At 40.4% G+C, this 23,932-nt stretch overlaps 2 protein-coding genes across 7 annotated transcripts in view; one reads left to right on the forward strand and one right to left on the reverse strand.

Moving 5' to 3' along the window:
* Positions 1-14,385, forward strand: part of LOC149319864 (beta-1,4-galactosyltransferase 3-like) — a 28,277-nt gene extending 13,892 nt beyond the window's left edge. For both annotated transcript variants that reach the window (XM_089512490.1, XM_089512491.1), the window contains exons 3-7: positions 2,976-3,211; positions 4,218-4,408; positions 6,296-6,418; positions 8,891-8,995; positions 11,261-14,385. In XM_089512490.1, the coding sequence (XP_089368616.1) occupies positions 2,976-3,211; positions 4,218-4,408; positions 6,296-6,418; positions 8,891-8,995; positions 11,261-11,438 (833 nt within the window). In that variant the 3' untranslated portion in view covers positions 11,439-14,385. The remainder of the gene's footprint in view (positions 1-2,975; positions 3,212-4,217; positions 4,409-6,295; positions 6,419-8,890; positions 8,996-11,260) is intronic.
* A 155-nt stretch (positions 14,386-14,540) lies between these two features.
* The window catches only part of B4GALT4 (beta-1,4-galactosyltransferase 4), a 46,697-nt gene continuing 37,305 nt past the window's right edge, over positions 14,541-23,932 (reverse strand). For all 5 annotated transcript variants that reach the window (XM_089512494.1, XM_089512493.1, XM_089512496.1 and 2 more), the window contains exons 7-8: positions 16,506-16,610; positions 14,541-15,859 (exon numbers count right to left, since the gene is read on the reverse strand). In XM_089512494.1, coding sequence (XP_089368620.1) covers positions 15,718-15,859; positions 16,506-16,610 — 247 coding nt within the window. In that variant the 3' untranslated portion in view covers positions 14,541-15,717. The remainder of the gene's footprint in view (positions 15,860-16,505; positions 16,611-23,932) is intronic.

Below are 23,932 nucleotides of genomic sequence, written 5' to 3' on the forward strand. Positions count from 1 at the left end.
GCCCCACCACCTTTCCCTTCTCCTTTTATGTCATGTCTTTTTAGATTGTAAGCCTGAGGGCAGGGAACTGTCTAATTAAAAAGATTGTATGTACAGTGCTGTGTACATTTACAGCGCTTTATAAATAAATGTTAATAATAATAACAACAACAACACAAAAGAGAAGATAGCACAATTTTTATGCAACACATGTGGCTGGCATTATTATTATTATTATTATTATTATTATTATTATTATTGTCATATTGTCATAATTCTCATTAATATAGCACCATCAGTGTGCATAGTGCTTTACAGCTGTTCATTTGACTGTTCCCTACCCTTAGGCTTAATCCAAAAAGACAGGACAAAGACAGAAAGTGCAGCTGAAATATTGAGGGAGGGCCTTTCATCATTTGCTGGCTCTCTTTCTCGCTCTCTCTCTCTCTCGGCCACAGCAGGCATTTCTTGGGAATGAGACCTGCACTCCTCTGCTCCTAGTGCCAAACAATCCAGGTTTGCAACTGCAAATCAGCTTGCAGGTTCATACATAATTGATTGTTGTGCTGCAAACCAGTACCACAGAAGTAGTAGTTTGGAACTTCTACTGAAGCAGAAAATGAGAAAAAGGATAAGGAACTCAAGATGAGGCTCATTCTTCTGATGCCAAACTATGATTTATGGCATATGAACCAACCCATTCTTGACAAATACTGCTTCATTTGGACTTACACTTGAAGCCTATGGAAGTTGTAGAAATTTTGTAATTTAAAACTCAGACTTGAATTTATTCAGGTATTAATTCAAATTCTAATTTAGAGAGTGTGGAAACGGACAATAGAGACTGCCTTGATTTCAAATGGTAATACTGTATTGACTCTGAACACATTTATTCAACTTCTCGGAATGGGACAAATTATGTATTAGATTGTGATATCAGTGCAATACAATACAGGTTTTCTATAGATATGCCTAAAATTGGAACAAATTCCAGAATATTTTGAAAATGCAAACCCATAGAACTGAATTGTTTTTTAAAAAATTAAAATTATATTGCAGGCATGATCACTGAATGACATTCTTACTGACATTAGTCATCATCATCCTTTAATTTCATACTTGTTAAATAGTTTGAATTCCTCTCTTCTTTGCCGGTATTCTGAATACAGTAGGGCCTGCTTATCCATGGGCTTGCCATCTGCAGATTTAAGCATCTGTGGACAGCAAGCCCCTGTTATCTTCAGTGGTGGTGCCTGCATGCAGTTGCACGCATGTAGCAGCACCATTAGGGAGAATGGGACTCGAGGTCCAGTATTGGCCAATTACTAATCCACCTAACAGTTTCATTGTCTAGCCCACGTTTTACTAGCTTCTTTGCAACAATATCATGGGGAACTTTGTGAAAAGTCTTACTGAAATCAAGGTATAACCAACTTTATTTCTTTTTCCTCATTGCATTTTGCTGTTACTGGAATTTTCAGCATTTCTAGACTGTTCCGATTATCTGTTATATAAAACTATTGAAAGTGATCACCATACTATTTAACCCAGTGTTAGTCTTTGCATTGGGTACTTTGTCTTGTGTGTAAAAAAGGGTGCCTCTTCCTTTGTGCAGTGGCAATCCTTCGACTTGCTTGAGTTGCATGAATCATTGCTTTTCTCCATGGGTATGCAGTGCCTCTCTTAGACTGTCCCTTTGGCTTTAAACCAGCACATACTGTATCTGCAGTGTAGTTGAAATGCCCTTGCTGTGATGGTGCAATGTCATGTTCAGCTACGTGCTGGCCTAGCGATTGGTGTACCCCTAGTATAAGCATGATCAGTCCAGCAGAATTGTAAGTAGCTGGTCAATGTACAGCTTTGTACCAGCCTTGCGTATCAAGGCTTCTATTGATTGTGAAAATGGAACACTTCTAATTTAAAAATGTTAATTGAAGCTTTATGACTTGAGTGGCCCTGGGAAGCTGCATTGTATACTTAATAGTGTTTGCTATGTAGAAGCAAATTGAGGATTGATTTGAAAGTTAAATTTTTTTCCTCCTTGAAGAAATAAGAAACATGGTGGAACTGAAAGTTCACAAAAATTTTGTAAGAAGGGAAGTTGATTACCTTCTTCATTCTACCTGCTCCATGTAAATTTTATATCCTGACATAATTGCCTTGTTCAGATGTAAGGTTTATAGAAACAAGCCTTAGATGATGTCCCCTTCCTTCCTCCAGTGTGGTTGTGATATGTTCAGAAACATATGTTTCCATTTAAGATTAATTGTAGCTTGAAAGTATATTTAAAAAAAGACTAACTGTAGCTTGAACCTAGTCAAACTATAGTTTATTTTAATAATCATTATCATTTATTTATATAGTGCCATCACTGTACATGGTATTTTACAAGATGCACAAGGAAAGGGGATAGCAGTGAGGTAGGAGATTAAATCTGGCAGAAACAACCTCTTCTTCTCTCCCTCTGAGGCCAGAGCAATGGCAGTTGGGATGGAGGGAGGGCCTTTCCTCTGGTTTATTAAGTTGGTTTACTAACTAGAAACCACAGTTTACAAAGAGAGCCTGGAATCCTGTTGGTTAGTCTTAATTAGTGTAGACACACTGAATCAATGGTTGAATAGAGAGTCAACATGTAGATAAATCTCATGGTTTCAATGTAATTACTTTAGTTGCAGATAAGCAACAGTATTCAGGTCATAGACAGCTTAATAATAGTTAAGGAAAGGCTTCCAAAGGTGGAGAGTAAGCTGCATATGAGCCCAGGGCTTTACACTGTCTTATACTTTTATTGATAAAATATGGTTTATGTTTACCACATGCATTTTTTCAGAAGTACTCTCCCCCAGAAGAAATATTTGTGTCTGACTATGCTCCAAAGTGCCACCATCCAGGTTTGGGGAAGGATTTGTCCCAATTAATGTAAACACTGATTCTGAAACTTGTATTTCATAGCCATCTTCTCTATCATTCACACACCAACCTATCTTCTCCTACAGTTGGACCATTAACAATCACCTTTGACAAACTACCCAGTGAAAGAACAATAATTGACAAAAATCCATATGTCCAGTCAGGTGGCTGCTATAGCCCTCCTCATTGCCTGACCAATTACAAAACTGCTATCATCGTACCACACAGGAATCAGGAGAAGCAGTTGCGCCACTTTCTCTATTATCTTCATCCCTTCCTCCAGCGTCAGCAGCTTTACTACTGTATCTACTTGATCCATCAGGTAAGCCCAACCAAAGGCATGTTTGATCCTAAGCTCACATGAGTGTGTGTGTGTAAATAAACGATACTAACATCTACTAAGTGATGAATCTGGGGATATGCATATGTAATTTAGTCTGCTACCAGAGATTATCTACAAAGTTCATTTTAAAAGCAAAAGTTACTTGATATGGAATCTTCTCTAGAGAGAAGAAAGATGAATTTTCAAGGATGAAACAGCTTTCCAGATTCTGTGTGAGTTTACCTTTTAATCATCTATGCTGTTTTTTGTGCCAGACTGGGGAAATGCTGTAAGTTCAGCCTTGTCCAGACTACTACTATGGATCTTTCTGGGGAAGAAGCTCTCCATTCATGTGGTCTCTTGATGTATTGTTTTTTTTAAGTAATTATTGGTAACCAAGGGAATGTGCTAAAGGGAATGCCTATTAGGGAGGGGGTATTTTTGTGTCACACACATCTTTGTGTGTGAATGTGTAAATAGAATTCAGGCTTGTATCAACTATTGTTATGGGGAGAGCTAAAGTGCCTCAGATTTGTTATTTCTATGTATTCCTCCCTTAAAAGCTGTGGCCTCTTTAAAGTAAAAAGAATTCTGAAAATGTCAGGAAACTTGATCCAGAATTATGATGTCCCTTTCCTTGAGTTGCATTATATGTGTATCTTTTTTTTCAGGTCATTAGTCCATTAGATATTCTGCACTCTTAGTTCAGTCCCCCCCTCCCTTTTCTTTCCTTATCCTTGAACCTCTTCCCAGAGTTCATCCTGCATGTCTGAGGTGTTATCCGACCCAACCGATAATGCTGGATCTTCCATCACAGATGTTGGGCTGCACAGTGTCTGGTTTCCTCAACAAGGATCATTCTATAGTAAAGCATGATTGATTCAACCAATCACATCACTATCTTCTGTATCAAAGGAGTGATAAAGTCTACATCTTATGAGGAGACATTGCCTTCTTATCACTTTATTCATTTATTCAATGGTTGAATTGCTCGTTCTCCTGCCAGGCTGGAAGTGGTCCATTTAACCGAGCAAAGCTCCTTAATGTCGGAGTCCGTGAGGCCCTAAAGGATGATGACTGGGACTGCCTGCTTCTGCACAATGTGGATCTCATTCCAGAGAATGATTATAATTTCTATGTCTGTGAGGAATATTACCCCAAACTCATGTCCTCTGCCATTGATGTGTTCTATTACAGGTAATTTCATTTTTATTATATTGAGAATCTTCAGTAAAATGAGGGCAGATATTCTTATGTGAACCAGTGCTCCTAGAGAATAAAAAATGAGCTAAGGGGAAGATAAAGGGGCTTTCTTTCACCATGTCTTTTTAAACTGAATAGCTGATGTAAACTGTAAAAAACTGATGTTAGATTTTATATGCCCTTCCATTTTTAACTGGTTTGTGGAATTCTTATTATCTTTTTCTGATTTCAAATGTTTTATCATTTAAGGAAAGCTTAAATATCAGAATGTGTGAAAGATGATAAAGTTAAAGTGAACAACAAATAGTTATGCTAAAATTAAAGCTAATTTCATATTTAAAAATGTAATAGTGCTGGTGTGAAGAATGTGATGTTCTTGAAACTATTGGTCAGAATGATGGAAGGTGAGAAACCTTTTAGGGAACAAGTGGGTCTACTGGCTATGCATTTCCATGTTGTCATCATAAGTATACACATAACAGAACATAAGTAACTTATTAGAAAAGTTACTACATGTGCATCTTCTATTTGGCACTTTCGGCTTGTATGTATATTTTCTTATACAGATGTTCTTATAAGAACATATATTAAGTTCAGTGGTATTTACCTGTGTGTAGATATGTTTATAGGCTTATACTGCTCATTGGATGAGTGTTTTGATTAACAACCAGTTTGCTTCTGGTTGGATTTATCTTCTTAGAGAGCCATATTCAGCTTTAGTATTTTCCAAAGTAGACCCACATAAATCAATGGGAATTTAATTTAGTTGTGGCTGACAGGAGCCATTCATTTAAGTAGGACATACATTATATTTGGTCTAAAAAGCTTTATTGCTGTACTTTAAACAAAACAGTTTAAAAAACTACTTAGCTTCTACTTTTGCAAGAATTACTTCTTTGTTGTACAGAAAAACTAGCTCCCTTATAGAGGCAATTAAAAATAGGTACAAGTTCCAGGTCAAAGGAAAGCAAAGGCACAAACCCCCTTGATAGGTTTGCCTTAGGGTTGCCATAAGTTAGACATGACTTGAAGTCACACAATAAAAATGAATTCCAAACTACTTCTGTTTGTCATAACAGTATTTTAGCAGTTGAACTCAACTCTGCTTTCATCTTTTAGGATTATGTCCAAAATTCTTCTTAATGTCTTTGATCATTTCCTTCCCAAGCTTTGCACCTCCAGATGTTTGGGACTTCAGCTCCCAGAATTCCTGACTGTCAATCAAGCTGGCTGGACCTTGAAGTCCAAAACACCTGGAGGACAACAGTTTGGGAATCACTGTCCTAAACAGTATTAGTTTGAGGAATATGGTTTTAAAAACTTTTGAAACACTCTTAGCACTATTTCATTTCTGTGAAAGTATTGTGAACAACTTACCCTGATAATCTTTGCCCAAGGTATTTGCCTTCATGCCTGGGTAACATTCTGAAATGCTGTACTAATAAAGCTATCAATTTGGATAAGGCAGTTGTTTTGTTCCCTGAAATTATGCATACTTAATCAAGAGTTACTTCTGTTTATCCAAATAGGGCTTACTTCCATCTTAATTATATGTAGGATCATAGTCTTAACACTGGGGTGCCACAACATTCAAACAACTGAACTTAGTGCATAATGATGCCATTAATTTTTTTATTCCATAAGTAATACACTCATGTTTGGTACTTTGGCATGGGGCAATGCTTTCTATTCTAGTATAACTGTGAGTGCTCTCTGCATTAATATGAAAGCCATTGCTTGTTGATGCTGCATGTGGAACTAAAGAAAAAGATGACAGTCTATTATAGAGCCATCTGCAAGGCAAATCTATGAGGTGTTTTGCTTTAATCCATGCCATGCAAGGTTGCTTGCAAACTCCCCTGAATTTATTTTTCTCTTTAGCTTGCCCTATTGGTCCTTTTTCGGTGGTGTAACTGCTTTGACCCCAGAACACTACATGAAGATAAATGGGTTTCCAAACACTTACTGGGACCGTGATGGTGAAAATGATGACATTGCTGAAAGGTACAATTGGGGAACAGAGCCATTAAAAAGGGATGGAATAAACTCAAAACATAAACACTGTGCCTGAAAAAAAATAAACAAGAGCTAACAATCTATTGCTGAAGAAAACACTTGTTCAGCAGTTATTGACTAAAATACTTGATTTCATAATGCTGTAAACTGGATCGAAATATATCCTTGTGCATGCAGACTCTTTCTCTCTCATTCACCAGTGTCATACACCTTGTATTTTAAAACCTATATAAGAAATGTCCAGTTGTTAAGTCTGCTTGCACATCCTTTTGCAGAAGCATAGAAACCTATAGCACTTCACAAAACTGTTATGCAGTGAACATAGCAGCTTCATATTTTTCTCTTTATTCTGAACGTTACAACAAATCATCAAAGTTTAAATGGAATATGTTGTTCAAATAATGGACTTCTCTTAAAACAGTGTGTTCTCAGAACACATTGAACAGACTTTACACTCTTTTAAAGCAAAAATAATCCAAAGACTAACTTTAGAACATCAGCCTTGTGTCTCATCTTGGGAGAAAGGCAGGGAATAAATAAATAAATAAAATGTTACAAAATGCTTTTAGGTGTCTTGTTTCGGTAGATTGAATATGATGACACATTGCTAGTAGTAGTCAAAATACTTATCTTTGAAAGGACAAATATTTACATGAACTCTAATGAGCCTCAAGATTGATTATTTATAAATGAAGTCTTTACCAGGCAGATTTGTAGTAACATTTGAGTTATGCGCACCTATACGAATGCCAAAAATCACACATGGCTTCTTTTTGAAAATGTACACAACCCCCAATTTACCAGTCTCTTTTACCAGGTTCTCTTTTGTAATACCACTTTCCAAAGAAATGTATTAAAGTCTAGGACAGTGATGGTGAACCATTTACAGACCGAGTGCCCAAACTGCAACCCAGACCCCAATTATTTATTGCAAAGTGCCACGTCCCTCTGGCTTTCTAGTAAGAAACTCTGGCACACTCTATGCTAGGGCAACAGCATGTGTGCCCACAGAGAGGGCCCTGAGTGTCACCTCTAGCACGCGTACCAGAGGTTCACCACCACTGGTCTAGGAGATGGTAAAAGCTTCAGTGCGGCAAGCTGCTGTCTTCACTGTCTCCACTCACTGCTGCTTTTTCTAGTTGGTCTAGATTTGTCCTCCCTTCTCACAGAATCAACTCTCCTGTGAGGAAGAGCAACAGGACTATTTGCTTTGGTGGCATACTTGTGTCATTTGTATGCTCTCATGCCTTACCTGCTATAGTGGAAATGATGAAGTGTCAGCAGGTTCTACCAAATTCTCAGAGATCTTCATTCTGTAACAGCAATAAGAGCAGGCTGCATTGTAGCCACTTCCAAGAAGCCAAATTTATAGTTATACTCAACTGTAAATTGACCTCATGTATAAGTCAAGGGTAGGTTTTGGGGCCAAAATTATGGATTTTGATATGACCGATGGAGAAGTCAAGGGTACAATCTAGGGCCATGTAACAAAGGATCTAAAGGATGAAGCAAAGGAAAACAGTGCCAAAGAATTTACAATATTCCAGCAGGCGTAACTGTTTGTGCTTACAATAAAGGGTGGATGGATGAGAGAATAGAGGTGGGTCAGTGCTTCCAGGACAGATTATACTCTTTCCCTTTCACCAGGGGATGGTTCCTTTTTTAAAATAAGAGTTAAAGTACAGTACTAACATTAACCTATGGATAAGTCGACTCTGGTTTTTGAGGTCAGTTTTTGACTAAAATTTCTAGACTTATACATGAGTATATACAGTAGTTTGTCAGTGACTGGATGGCAAAAGGGTAGAGACAAATTTAGGGTTGTTGTAGTTTTTTTTTAAAAAAAATGTTCTGAGAGCCTTTCTGCCTGATGAGTGAAGTTAAAATGCTTTAAATAAAATATGGGAAGGAGTTGACAATGGAGGGCATATGCTGACCACATACCCATAACAGCTACTTTTAGCACCTTGCTAAAATCTTGTCCAAAGAGGGATTCTGAAAGCATTCAATCCTTTCCTGTGTGCTGTGCTAGCAGAATGGGGAGATTGAGCAAAGCCTTCTGTAGAGCATAGACCAGGGCTAACACTGACTTCACTCTGGGTTTTCTACACAGAAATCAGTTTTGAATTGAAAGGACAACTTGTTCAACTATGTTGTGTTGTGCAGTACAACCCAACTGTGGAAGAAGGGGGGAAATAGCTGGGCTCACCTAATACAATTCCACCTACCCAGTATGAACAAATTAGCCGAACTGAACTCTACAGGATCCTGCTGTGCTGAAAATGTTTTCCCTTAAAAAGCTGTAGTGTATACAATTCAGTATATACAATTTCCTTTGCAGCTTTTAAAGGTAAAATTCAACAATTGATTCAAGTGATTTCTTATTGAAAAACACTCCCCTGAAATGTATTGTTCTTATGCTCTGAAATAACATTTTCCATTATGTCTCCATTTCAAAAGGATCCAAATTGTACGAATGAAAATATATCGGACTCCACTTGTTATTGGACGATATAAAATGGTGGATGGTAAACAACCTTCTAGTCCTTTACAGGACATTATAAGGTGACTACAGGTTTTTTCTTTTTCCACAGCCAGTTCCTGTGCATTCCGCTTCCCTGTTCAAAGGGTCAGTAAGACAGGGGACATTTGTATAGAACTGATACAACATAAAAGTACTTATCTTTAGATGATACAAGAAGCCTTTGCAGTTCCAGCACAGTGTGTATCTATATAATTGACAGTAGAAGGAAGCAAAATGTATTACATGCCTTGTTGGGAAACATTTCCCCAACAGAGGAGGCTATGATGTTCAGAAAACATGATTTGTGGTTGAGCTGAAAGTATTGCAAACAAAACACTTGTGATACCTGGGAACTACATAACTTGGCCGAGAAACCTGTCTTAATCTTGCCTATGCAAACTACTTCTGGCAATTTAAAAAGGATGAGGGAGGCACTCCATACATGCTAAAAATACATTAAGTCTCGAGTTTTAAAATTACTTCACAACAGTAAGAATTGTATGAAATTAGAACCATGGGCCAGTTACACACCGGCAGTTTAGTGCGTGACGAGCACGCACTAGGGTTACAAAAGGGCGGTGCTTCCGCACCGCCCTAACCCTAGTGTGTGCCTGTCACGCACTAAACGGTGGCGGCCCTTCCATATGGCTGCCGCCGTGCGGATGTCACAGCTGCGCCGCCTCTAGACGGGGCAGCGCGGATGTGACGTCCTCAATCTGCGGCAGGGCGCCTAGGGCACCCTTTCCGCAGACCAGGAAGGAGCTCCGTTTCGGAGCTCCTTCCTGGTCCGCGGCGCCGCTTTGCTTCGCTGGGCGCAGCCTTCAGACGGCTGCGCCCAGCGAAGCAAGGGAGAAAGGGGCCAAGCGGCCCCTTTCTCCCCCTCCCCGCCGCCGCGGGGTGTCCTTGGGGCTTGAAGTCCCAAGGACACCCCTTTTCAGGCTGCGGGGAAGCGGCGTTTTGCGGCTTCCCCGCAGCCCGAAAAGCGGCGGATCGGGGCCTCAGCGGCTGCCGGTGTAGCCACTGAAGCCCTGATACTCCGGGGGAAGGGGCGGGTCCAGACTGCCCCAAATGGGCGGTCTATAACCTGCCATGGTTAGAGCCACAATACACATAACACTAATCACAAAAAGCAGTCATAATAGTAACTTCTTAATAGGACTTTTCAGGCATTTGAAGTGGGACCCTGAAGTGAGATTTCTTTGCCATCCTCTCCCTTTGCTGTTGTGTCAGTTCAGATTTAAGTTCCCTCCCATCCCAACATTACACCTGCAGTTTGCATTGGGAAAGAAACTCTCTTTTTCTCCAATAGAAATTCCTTTCGCAATGGTGGACTCTGTCCAGACAGGGGACACAGAATATGGGAAGTGGCCACCATTTCATTGGCCAGTCTCTATCCACACTGGGTGGATAGGGGCCTGTTTAAAAGTTAGTTATTAATGTTGTAGGCATATTGTTTTACCTGTTGATTTTGACACCATTTGAATACTTAATGTTCTGTTGGTGAATATCCTGTATTGGGAGAAAGGCAGGATATAAATTAAATATCTTCAGCCTGTCACTTCCTTGAAAAAGCCTCCTTGTGTTTTGTGCACTTGTTAGTGCATAGAAACAAGCTTTCCCAAGGAAGGCTCCCACAAGTTGCCAATGTTTTCCCTAGATCATCCAAATGCTCGTGTCTTCATGCTTTGTAGTATACAGTAGATTGAGTATTCTTTACCCAGAATTCCAAAATATGAAGTTCTCCAAAATTGCCCACATGGGTGACACCTATATTTTCTGATGGTTCAGTGTACACAAACTTGGTTTCATGCACAAAATTATTAAAAATCTGTATAAAATTACCTTCCAGCTATTTTATAATATGAAACATAAATAAATTCCATGTTTAAACCTGGGTCCCATCTCCCATATATCTCATTATGTAATGCAAATATTCTAAAATCGGGGGGCGGGGGTTTGGATCAGAAAACTTCTGGTCCCAACCATTTCGGATAAGGGAGGTTCAAACCACTTAAGAAAGCTTCTTCCTTTATCAAGCTATTACACATTAAAAGGCATAAAGGAATCTAGTCACACCTTTGGGACACACTGCATAAGTGGAATTCCACTTCTTCATATACACTGTTAGATTTAAGTCCATGAAAGCATTTGTTAGCAATTTCCTTTTCCTAGTTGTCCTTTAATGCTAAACAGTCTAGAACAGTTGTCTTTTTGAATATTATTGGACATTGTTGGTTATTGCATTTTTATTCTCTGTTATCCTTGGCTCACATAAAGTCTGCATTCTTGGTTTCTTTTTCCTTTAGGCCTGTGTTACACACTAGTAAAACATGGAAAGATGATGGAATGAATTCTCTTGACTTCAAACTTTTGGTAAAGAAGAAGCATCCTCTTTATACAAACATTACTGTGGATATTGGAGCTGCACCCATGTTTCCTCAGGACAAAAAAGAAGGGAATAAAACAAGTTTTGGCAATTTCTGAGCCTTTTGTAGTGTTGCAGTTGTCTTGAGAACAAAATATATGGGATGAGGAGATGGAGGCCTGGAACAGATAAGTAGCTTGGAGTGGCCTGTGGCCACTGCAGCCATGAGCGAGCCCTGATCAACGTGGGACCACAGCAACCAGCCGATCTAGGGGCATGCGTTATCTGCATGCCACAGTCCTGAAGCTGCCAGAAGCCGCTTTTTCTTGCCCATCTGTTTCAGGCCATAGATGTCCATCTACCTGAGGATGTGGGGTTTTTTTCCGTAAACTACAAGCCATAAAATTCTCAGGAATGAAAACCACACATTTGACTTAGGATATAGGAAGCAACTCAATGAACCAGGCAGCAAGATGACATTTCTACTGTCAGAGAAGTGATGGGCTAATACACAGTGTTTTCAACATATCAAAACCCACAGTATCCTAAACACCTTTGTTCTGGCAGCATACCCCTGAAAAGGTACCCCAAACTCTGCTAACACTAGACATGGCCTAGTGATTTCCTTTTGCTTTGAGGTCACTGAAGGGAAAATACTATCTTCCCACACTGCCTGTAGCAGAACTTGGGAAGCAACAGGAGGGCCTCTGTAGAATCCTTCTATGGATTACTCTGTACATGTTATAAAGTGCAGTATTTACTGAACCCCACACTCTGTTCTTATTTTGAACAAATCTTAAGTCTTCTCCAACTTTGATGCCTGAAGATATTTTGCCCACAACTGCTGTTAGCCCGTTGAATGGGGACAAATGACCAGGGCTGATGTGAGCTGTAATCTAGAGCATTAGGAGAGATCCAGGTGGGGGAAGACTATTTTTGGTTATATTGAGTAGGAATTGTGCATCCCTTCAGATGTTTGGTTGCAACTCCCAGTAGTCTCACTGTCCAGGATTGGTAGAAGTTGTGGTCCAGCATGTGAAAGGCCACGTAATTCCTACCCTAGAGTTAAACTTGTTGGTACTTGTCATTACTATCCCCTCAAACAACTGACTATAAAATAAATAGGGAATATTTCACCTATTTTAAGCATCTCATTATAGCATGTTCTCCATTGGAAATCAAATTTTCCTGCAGCAACGTTAAGGCATTATGACTACAGTTAAATGTTAACTATATTTCAAAGTATTACTTTTGTAAAAGTTTATTTTTCAATGAATTTAAATAAATTTATTGTCTTATATAAGAAATCAGACATATTGGTTATTATGTTTTGACAGGAAATGGGTTTATCAACAGGTTTTACTGACTGAACTTCTGAGACTTCCCTATGTCCCAGCTTTTGATACACAAATACAGCAAACCAGCTATGATGAGGTAGTCCTGAATCTTCATATCTGCCTCACTAGAAAGCTGCTGTGGCAATCTATTTACTCCTGAACACCTGTTACAGTAACAAAGGTCTTCCTAATGTTTCGGTAAAATCCCTTTTCTTGTAACTTGAATCCATTAGTTCATGTTCTAGCCCTTGAAACAGCAGAAAACAAGCTCACTTCATCATTAACATAACATTCCTTCAAATTTTTAATTGGCTATCATGCCATTAGTAGATTTCCACCCCAATGACCAGTTCATTTCTGTTACGATCAAATCCAAAATAGATGGTCCATTTGTTGTCTCCTGCAACTTAACTATCTGGAAGGCTAGTGAGGAATTTATTGAACTTTACATTTTTGAGTTTGACTTTCAACAAGTATCAGGGTGATTGAAGCCTCCAATTCCTACATTGTATCTTCTTTGTTAAATGTTTGGTCATTGCTTTAAGAAGGAATCACAAAAAGCTTCAGTCCTCCCCTCATGATATCACAGTTGCTTCCATTACTATTAATTCCCCCCCCCCATGCCCTCAACATGTTTTTCATGCTCCAAATCGTGGATTTCCTCACAGGCGTGCTAGTCCTTTATATATACTATGCTACTGCTCTTTTCTTGCTTGGTCTATTTTATTAGAATAGGTCGTACTTCTCCATTACTGCATATCAGTTGTTGAGACTCATCCCACCACACTTCAGTGATGCCTGTTAATTTGCCTTCCTGTGTTAAGAGTTCACATTCGTCTTATTTCCCACGCTCTAAGTTTTAGTATAGAGGCATCTAGGACCATGTGTCGTTGTCTCCAGCTGGGTCCTTGTTTTTTCTGACCAGTTTTGGGCTCTTGTATTATTGGCCCATTTGCCCCCATATCATTAAGACTATTGTCCCCAGTAGTGTCCCCCTATTCTTTGGAATCATGTAACTCAGTTTAAAACCCTCTATATCAGGTTTGTGAGACTCCTAGCAAATACATTCTTACCAACTACCTTAAGGTACAACCAATCTCTTACAAGATATCCCTTTTTGGGGGAAAAGGCCAATGCTTAAAATAGCACCATCTGTGCAAGCAATTGTTCACTCCTAGTATTCTGCTCTTCTCCCTGGGCCATGTCCTTCAGTAGGAAGGAGCAATTAAATAACCTGTGCCCCAAGAGTCTTTAGTTTCATACTCAGAGCTCTAGTCCATTTCAGCAAGTTGAAGGATACAATTTGCAGCACCATTTGTTTTCACATCAATCAGAAGGAAGGGGTGATAGATGATGGGCTTGATGAGTCTCATCAGCCTCCCTCTTACATTATGGATCTTTGCTAGGAGTGCAGTCTAGCAACATCTGGAGCATCACTTTGCCCACCTCTGCTTTTTCCTTTCATTGGGCCAGTAATAAGTAATCATCAGTAATTTCTTCTGGAGACATCAACCCTAGATTAAGCACCTGCCCACTATTAATGCAGTGTACATGATAATTTGTGCTTCATGCTGCATTAGATGGTATAAAAGACACATGTGAATCCGACTTGTGTTTTCTGGGGAAAAGGTGGTGTAGACACAATCCTTATCCATCGAGTAGTTCGCAAAAAGATAGCTTGATATTTTTCTCACTTTTCTCACAATTTTATTTTCAACTTCCATTCAAATCTCAATAGAAGTAACTGACCCAAATGTTTTTTTCCTTTAATATTCCAATTACCTGTTTTATTTTCTATTAAAAAAAACAACAATTAGTGGACAAAGGTAAACTGACTTTGTCGTAAGAGAAACACTACTATTGACAGAAGTCCTTCTGTTGATGAAGTTGTGATGCTTCACTCTTCCCAATAAAACCTGCTATACTTTTACGTATAAAACCCAAGGTTAATTAAATGTAACTATTAAGTACCCAGATATCTTTTGCTGCTCAGGTTACTTGCTGTGTTTTCAGAGAATTCTGTGTAAGAACAATATGCCAATATTCCAGGAGTTTCAAATGGCTATCTTCTATTAATTCTGCATTCCTCTGCCATCTTTCTTAGACAAATACAATGGAAATCATACTTTGCTACTGTCATTATTACGAACTGGTTGCAGAATTAAATGGGCTTCTGAGATATTCTTAAACTGACACAGTAATTAGAAAGCTTAACTAAGACAACAGACTCCTTTTTGGTGAGACCTGTAATGTTTTATTCGAGTTTTCTGCTTTCCCTCATTCTCACTGGGTTGTCTGTTTTTAGAGGGCAGAACTGTATACCTTCCCCTCAGATATTGCTTATGATGATCACTTGCTTTATTGGTTGAGTAAGAACCTGACATCTTCAATACTGTAATCCCATTTTTAAAAATGTATTAAAATTGAATTAATTCCTCTGAATGAAAAAAAGCCCTTGTCTTGTCTTTGCACTTTTGAAAAGGCGTGGCAGTATTGTTTTTTTAAATCCCTCTTTCCACTTCAAAAAGGTGGAGATCCAGCACCAACTATCAAAACAGATAGCTTTCAGAAGGGAGAATTGGATTCGCCCCCAAAAGAAAGGATTGGGCTTTTTCCCAAAGGAAAAGCCTGACTTACAGAGATGTCTCCCAAGTCAAATGAACAGAACTCTCCTGAGGATATATCTACCAGGAGATTTTTTTAAAAAAATGATATTACAGGGCCCTTGGTATCCACTGGGGGTTAGTTCCAGGGCCCACTGTGGATACCAAAATTTGTGGACACTCAAGTCCCATTATATTCAGTGATGTCGTAAAATGGTGTCCCTTATAAAACATAGCAAAATCAAAGTTTGCTTTTTGGATTGGGGCGGGGGGGGATGGGGATATTTTCAAGCTATGGATGGTTGAATCCATGGATATGGAGGACAGACTCTATTCCCCCATAATGTAAATGATGCTACGGAGCCATCAACAGCAAGATGTCCATTTTCTCCAGCCATGACACTGGAACCCTCCCCACCAGCCATTCTGACAAAACTCATTAGGCTGAAAAGAGGCGATTATGAAATTTTCATTGGCCTGCCCAAATCCACTGTGATGTTGGCATACAAAGGGTTGTATTTCACAGACAACAGGTTGTAAGAGCAGGAGTTTAAGCCATCAGTTTTCCATACTCGAGATACCTGACGCAAGAGAGTCATCCTGAATAAATAAAAAGAAAACAAAAAGGAGGTTACAGACTACAGAATCAGAAAGCATCTGTTTTAGACCTATGAACATATATAAGTATATAAGATATTAAAAGCAGAGAAATCTTATTTTCCATTACTGAATTAAACTGCACTTTTAGGGGCAAGATGAATCAAAACAATGACTGAGGCCCAAAATGCATGAGCCAAATAAGGCAGTTTCTGGCTGCTTTGGGGTGTGTGGCTAAAACAACACACACTTCCAAAGCAGCGGTGACAGCTGTGAAACAGGAGCGGATATAATCCGACACCTGGCACCATCTGGGACAGCAACGGCAGCCAACTTCAGGAAGAGGCTGTGTGTTCACTGCAATGCCAGCCCAATCATAGCTCAGCAGCCTCTGGTTGCTCTTTACCAGCCATGTGCTTCGGCCCTGAGTCTTCTGTGTTGTTTCTTGCTCACAGTTTTGCACTGGCACATTCGGGGCAATGGCAACATGCTGCTTAGACCAAAGCTTTGCTTAACCTGGAAAATTGCAACACCCACCATCCACAGCCAGCATTGCACCAAACTGTGGAAGGGTAATTTAGACTGGGACTGTTGTTTAGCCTATTTCCCATCAGCTGGCTTACGCTTCTGAGAAGAACCATTTGCTCACCTCTGTCCATTTGCCTCATTCCCTCGGTCTCTTGTATGAAAGATCATTGTGTACCTGGCTACACTGGAGGAAGGCCTGATAATCTTCATCTTCTGCATTTCAACCCTGAAGACAAGATAACAATTAGAGAACAATAATGTGCAAACTTATGGAGAAAGCTTGGGGGTGGGGGATTACGTATCACTGTAATCCAACAATACCTGCAGCACATTTATGAAAACAAGAGAACTGGATGTCAATTTTCCTCTTTCTGTTTAGGTTACCTGATATAGAGATTACACTCACACACTCCAAATCGTGCTCCATGAAGTAAGAAACACCATCACACAGTGCCACTACATTCTGGTAACAATGTGTCATTACTTATCCATAAGACTGTACTGAAAGGGTGCATGGATTTTTAATATATTTATATTTATTTATTAAAATGTTTATATTTTGCTCTACAGCTGACAATTTCATACTTTAACTGCAAGTACAAGCAAATTTGCTTTAAAAGAGATGGAGGGCTACTGTCAAGATGCTATCCTCTGAGATAGGACAATCTGCAGAACCTCAAAAATGAAGAGCCTTTTCATTACACTACAATCTGTTGACTTCATCTTCTAGCCAAAACCATAAGAGTTCTTATATTAACTGGGTACTACCCTTATTTGCAAATGAGCTGGATTTAATGAACAAAATAGGAAGAGAAGCCAGAAATCTAGACAGACCAAAAACTGAATTGCCAAGCCATAAAGCTGAAACACAACAGGCATTTCAAAAATTGTCAATCAGTTGGAAAATATATACAGATTTCTTATAATAACTTGGAAGATAGAAAACAGTAATGGATTCAGCCATTTATAAAGATTCCCCAACAACCTAAGAATGGTGCATTTTAGCTTCATCCTTGCAACATGCCAATTAGTTAAAGCACAGACACATGGTAAATGGGGCCAAAATATCAAGTCCCAAGTAGTACAGATCTACAGAAGTGCTCGCTGAATGATAAATCAATACTAATGCAAATCCCACCGATTCAACAGATCTACTCTATTTTGGACTAGCAACTGAATTTAAGCTTGGCTTGGTGTATTTAGGAAATTGCCTTATAGTAAGTGTGACCATGGATCCATCTTGCTCTACAGAGTCAACAAGGAATGGCATTCAAACCTTTAGTGGGGATTCTTCTTCCTAGCTGTACCTGGAAATGGCAGAGATTGAAACTTGCACCTTCTGTATGCAACTTATGTGTTTTGCCTCTGAGTTTCAGTCCCTCCCTGATGTTATCAAGTTGTCGCTAGAAAAAGATTGCTTCTTGATCCTATAATGCCCCTTGCTAGTTTTCAGTTTTTTTAAAAAAAAAATAATGCTTTATCTTCCCTTTATATTACTTTAGTTCATTTCCTTCAAGGAGGAAAAAGCTTTCTTCTCCAGGTGTTTGGGTGAGATCTAAACTTATGACTTTGGGCTACTGCATTCTGGGAGTCACTGCTGGGCAGAGTCTAAACCCTAAATTCTACAGAAGGCTGGCAGAGGGAGTCTAGTTAATTTAATTTTAATTTTATATATGTTGATGTTTTCAGGTCAGCTTTTCCTCTAGTCTCCAAAACTTCTTTGACTATACACACACACACACATACACACATATAGTCAAAGAGGTTTTGGAGACTAGAGGAAAAGCTGATCTGAAAACATCACTGGAGGGGGGCTCTTTAAATTTTTCACTTTTCTTTTCCCTTTTTCCTTAAGGGGCTTGTGGGAACTTTTCCTCAGAGAAAGTGAGTCAGAGACTTGCCTCTGGAAGCAGCTAGCAGCCGGGAGCTCACTACATAACTATAGGCCCAGTGACCTGAACTCAGTGACAGAGCTTGGGGACAAAGGCCAGGTTTAGCAGGGGAAGCCCACAGTCTTGTTTCAGTGTCTCTTTAAGACTTCTCAGTATGGACACTGAAGGCCCTGCTGCAGTCACCTGCAACACCTGTGCAATGTTTGTCTTCTTGCCTACAGATGTGGGGAACTTCACCTGCACTAAGTGCAAGTTGGTAGCCCCCTTAGAAGAGAAAGTACAGCAGCAGGAGGCCCAGGTAGCTACACTTCAGCATCATAGGGAGCAAGAGGTTTTCCTGACCAAAACAGATCAGACGGTCTTGGACGGTAAACACACAAAGGAAGTTGCTGGGGAGGAGGAGGTCACTTCACACAAAACAGAAGTAGATCATAGAACCATAGAGTGTGAAGAGACCACAAGGGCCATCCAGTCCAACCACCTGCCATGCAGGAAATCCAAATCAAAGTATCCCCAACAGATGGCCATCCAGCCTCTGCTTAAAAACCTCCAAGGAAGGAGACTCCACTACACTCTGAGGGAGTTTGTTCCACTGTCGAACAGCCCTTACTGTCAGGAAGTTCCTCCTAATGTTGAGGTGGAATCGCTTTTCCTGTAGCTTGCATCCATTGCTCCGGGTCCTGTTCTCTGGAGCAGCAGAAAACAAGCTTGCTTCCTCCTCAATATGACATCCCTTCAAATACTTAAACAGGGCTATCATATCACCTCTTAATCTTCTTTTCTCCAGGCTAAACATCCCCAGCTCCCTAAGTCGTTCCTCATAGGGCATGATTTCCAGACCCTTCATCATTTTTGTCACCCTCCTTTGGACACGCTCCAGTTTCTCAACATCCTTTTTAAATTGTGGTACCCAGAACTGGACATAATATTCCAGGTGGGGCCTGACCAAAGCAGAATACAGTGGCACTATTACTTCTCTTGATCTAGACACTATACTTTTATTGATGCAGCCAAAAATTGCATTGGCCTTTTTAGTTGCCGCATCGCACTGTTGACTCATGTTCAACTTGTGGTCTACTTGGACTCCTAGATTCCCATGTAGTCTCATTCAGCCAGGTGTCCCCCATCCTATGTCTGTGCATTTTATTTTTCTGCCCTAAGTGCAGTACCTTACATTTCTCCATGTTGAATTTCATTTTGTTAGCTTTGGCACAGCTTTCAAGTCTATTCAGGTCATTTTGAATTTTGATCCTGTCCTCTGAGGTATTAGCTATAGTTGGAGGAAGGTCACACACAGAAGTAGGGAAACCAGGGAACATTCTGTGAGCTTGCAGCTGCAGAATAGATTTCAGTCTCTCTCTACTATCAAGGATGATGAGGAACAGCAGCAGGGACAAACTTCAGGAACAGAGCAGGGGTCCCTGGAGTAGCACCAAAGGCAACAGCCACTGCTAAGCCTCGGAGGAGGCGTGTGGTTGTGGTGGGGGACTCCTTGCTGAGAGGTACTGAACCAGTGGTTTATGGGCCTGACAAGATGTCTTGGGAGGTGTGCTGTGTCCCTGGGGCAAAGATCCGTGATGTGACAGAGAGGCTGACAAGACTTGTCAAGCCTACTGACCATTATCCCTTTCTTTTGATTCATGTGGGAACCAATGATACTGCAAGGCACAGCCTTCAGAATATCATAAGGGATTATGAGGCTTTGGGTAGGAAGTTGAAAGAGATGGATGCACAGGTTGTCATCTTTTCTCTTCTACCAGTTGAAGGGCATGGTCCAGGAAGGGAGAAGAAAATAGCGGATGTAAATAACTGGCTCCGTAGATGGTGCCACCAAGAACAGTTTGGATTCTTGGACCATGGGCTGCGGTTCCATGAGGAGGGACGTCTGGCAAGGGATGGGCTGCATCTCATGCCAGTTGGCAAAAATGTTTTTGCCCATAGCCTCAAAAATTTGATCAGGAGGGCTTTAAACTGAGTTATGCAGGGGAGGAAGATAGTATTCTGGAAGGCAAAAGGGCTGGAGAAAACTGTAAAACTGAGACAGAGGGGGGGAAAGGCAAAAAGTGCAAGTACCCAAAAGAGGGAGGCACAAGAACTTGCACAGGCAGCAAGTAAAGGGAACACATGGTCTTACATGTCTCTACATTAATGCACAGAGCATGGGAAATAAGCAAGATAAACTTGAACTGCTAGCACAACAAAACAAATATGATATAATAGGCCTCACTGAAACCTGGTGGGATGAGTCTCACGATTGGAATGTAGAAACAGAGGGATATAACCTTTTCAAGAGAAACAGGACAAGCAGGAAAGGAGGAGGAATAGCCTTATATGTCAGGGACATTTACACTAGTGAAGAGATTCAGGACATCAATCCTGGAAGCCAGGTGGAGAGCATCTGGATAAAAATTAAAGGGGAGAGAAACAACAAGGATGTCATTGTAGGTGTCTACTACAAACCCCCAAGTCAGACTGAGAAATTGGATGATGCCATTCTAGAACAGATGACCACACACTCAGAAAGGAGAGGTGTAGTAGTGATGGGTGACTTCCAACTATCCTGATATTTCCTGGAAGTCAAACTCAGCCAAATCCTCAAGGTCTAGCAAATTCCTCACTTGCCTGGAAGACAATTTCATTGTCCAAATCATGGAAGAGACAACAAGGGGATCAGCTATTTTGGATCTGATCCTAACCAACAGGAATGACCTAGTTAATGTAGTGCAAGTGGTGGGATCCTTAGGTGGAAGTGACCATGTTCTCCTGGAGTTTGTTATACAGTGGGAAGGAGAAGCCAGGCATAGTCAGACATGCATTCTCAACTTTAGGAAAGCTGATTTCAGTAAACTTAGAGAAATACTGGGGGTAATCCCATGGTCAGGAATACTAAAAGAGAAGGGAGTTCAAGACAGATGGGAGTTTCTTAAAAGGGAGATACTGAAGGCACAATTTCAAACAGTTCCAATGAGGAAGAAAAATGGGAGATGTCTCAAGAAACCAGGATGGATGACTAAGGAACTTTCAAGTGAGCTAAGTTTTAAACTGAACATGTATAGGAAATGGAAAAATGGGGAAATCACCAAAGAGGAATTCAAACAAATACCAAGCACATGTAGGGGTAAAGTCAGAAAGGCTAAGGCGCAGAATAAATTCAGACTTTCTAGAGAGGTTAAGAACAACAAAAAGGGCCTTTTTGGATATGTCCGCAGCAAAAGGAAGAAGAAGAAAACAGTAGGGCCACTGCGTGGAGAAGATGGCAAAATGCTAACAGAAGACAGAGAAAAGGCAGAATTACTCAACATCTTCTTTGCCTCAGTCTTCTCAGAAAAGGCAAAGGGTGCTCAACCTGAGGATGATGGAGCAGAGGACAGAATAGGGGAATTTCAGTACATAATAAGTAAGGAGCCAGTAGAGGAATATATGGTTAATATCCAGGACCAGATGAACTACATCCAAGGGTATTAAAAAAACTGGCAAATATAATATCGGAGCCATTGAAAACTCCTGGAGAACAGGATAAGTCCAAGCAGACTGAGGGGGTAGCAAACATTGTCCCCATCTTCAAAAAGAGAAAAAGAGAGGATCCCAACAATTATCATCCAGTTAGTCTGACATCAGTACCAGGAAAGATTCTGGAGCAGATAATTAAACAGAGAGCCTGTGAACATCTAGAAAGCAATGCCATAATCACAAAAAGTCAACATGGGTTTCAGAGAAAGAAGTCATGCCAGATAAACCTGATCTCTTTTTTTGATAAAATTACCAGCTTGTTAGATGAAGGGAATGCTGTGGATATAGTATATCTTGATTTCAGTAAGGCCTTTGACAAAGTTCCCCATGATATTCTTGCAAACAAGCTTGTAGAATGTGTTACATGGACTTGTAATTGGTTGACTGGCCGAACCCAAAGGGTGCTCAACAATGGCTCCTTTTCATACTGGAGAGTAGTGACCAGTGGAGTCCCACAGGGCTCTGTCCTGGGCCCAGTGCTATTCAACATCTTTATCAATGACTTGGAGGACAAAATTGGGGGCTTACTTATCAAATCTGCAGATGACACCAAATTAGGAGGAGTAGCTAATACCCCAGAGGACAGGATCAAGATTCAAAATGACCTGAACAGACTAGAAAACTGGGCCAAAGCTAACAAAATGAAATTCAACACGGAGAAATGTAAGGTACTGTATTTAGGGCGGAAAAATGAAATGCACAGATATAGGATGGGGGACACCTGGCTGAATGAAACTACGTGTGATAGGGGTCTAGGAGTCCAAGTAGACCACAAGCTGAACGTGAGTAAACAGTGTGATGCGGCAGCTAACATGGCCAATCAAGAGAAGTATAGTGTCTAGATCAAGGGAAGTAATAGTGCCACTCTATTCTGCTCTGGTCAGGCCCCACCTGGAATATTGTGTCCAGTTCTGGGCACCACAACTCAAAAAGGATATTGAGAAACTGGAGCATGTCTAAAGGAGGGTGACAAAAATGGTGAAGGGTCTGGAAATTATGCCCTATGAGGAAAGACTTAGGGGGCTGGGTATGTTTACCCTGGAGAAGAGAAAGTTAAGAGGTGATATGATAGTGCTGTTTAAATATTTGAAGGGATGTCATATTGAGGAGGAAGCAAGCTTGTTTTCTGATGCTCCAGAGACTAGGACCCGGTACAATGGATGCAACCTGCAGGAAAAGAGATTCCACCTCAACATTAGGAGGAACATCCTGACAGTAAGGGCTGTTCGACAGTGGAACAAACTCCCTTGGAGTGTAGTGGAGTCTCCTTCCTTAGAGGTCTTCAGAGGTTGGATGGCCATCTGTCGGGGATGCTTTAATTTAGATTTCCTGCATGGCAGGGGGTTGGACTGGATGGTCCTTGCGGTCTCTTCCAACTCTATGATTCTATGATTCTACTTTCCTTTATATTACTTTATTCTATTTATATTCTTAAAAACAACAGCTCTGTTGACTTTCAAGGAGAATGGCAAACAGAAAGGACAAACTCCTCAAGACTGTGACAAACAGATCTGGTAAGCAAAAGCCAATGGAGGCAACTCTGACATAAAAGACAGGATGCTGACAGAAAAACAGCCATCGGTATAGAAATTTGGTTATATTAATCTTTCAGGAATGCTAATGTTTTTAACTACAGCTCACCAGGATGTGCTTCAGCTTCTTTTTCTTCTTGGACAGGACTATGAGAAATCTCTTCAACTACAAAGCTCCACCAACTTCATTCCCACAATTAATAAATTGTTTTCTTAAACAGCAGCTGGTATGTGGCAGAACTAAAACACTATATACACTTCTTTCAAGTTCTGTACTTTTCCACTCCTCGCTGCAAAGTAATTTGAAAGTCCTAAGTCAGGAGTTAATATCTTGAAATAATTTCCAAGGATCTATAGTACATTTTAAGTCAAGTAGACAGCACAGAGTAGAGTCTTTTTAAAAATAAAGACTTTGGCGCGTTACAAACAGCCATAAGGGACGTCCTCAGGACGTCTTAGGTTTAAAAAGGGGCGTCACTTCTTGACGCCCCCAAGCCTAATACGTCCTGAGGACGTACAAGATGGCGGCGCCCCATCTACATGGGGGCCGCCATGATGGCGTCACGAACACGCCGCCTTCAAACGAGGCGGCGCGGATGTGACGCCATCGTGCC

The sequence above is a fragment of the Sceloporus occidentalis genome, unplaced genomic scaffold (assembly GCF_023333645.1).
Source record: "Sceloporus occidentalis isolate IW3139 unplaced genomic scaffold, rSceOcc1.0.p SCAF_2, whole genome shotgun sequence".
In the NCBI taxonomy this organism is placed as follows: domain Eukaryota; kingdom Metazoa; phylum Chordata; class Lepidosauria; order Squamata; family Phrynosomatidae; genus Sceloporus; species Sceloporus occidentalis.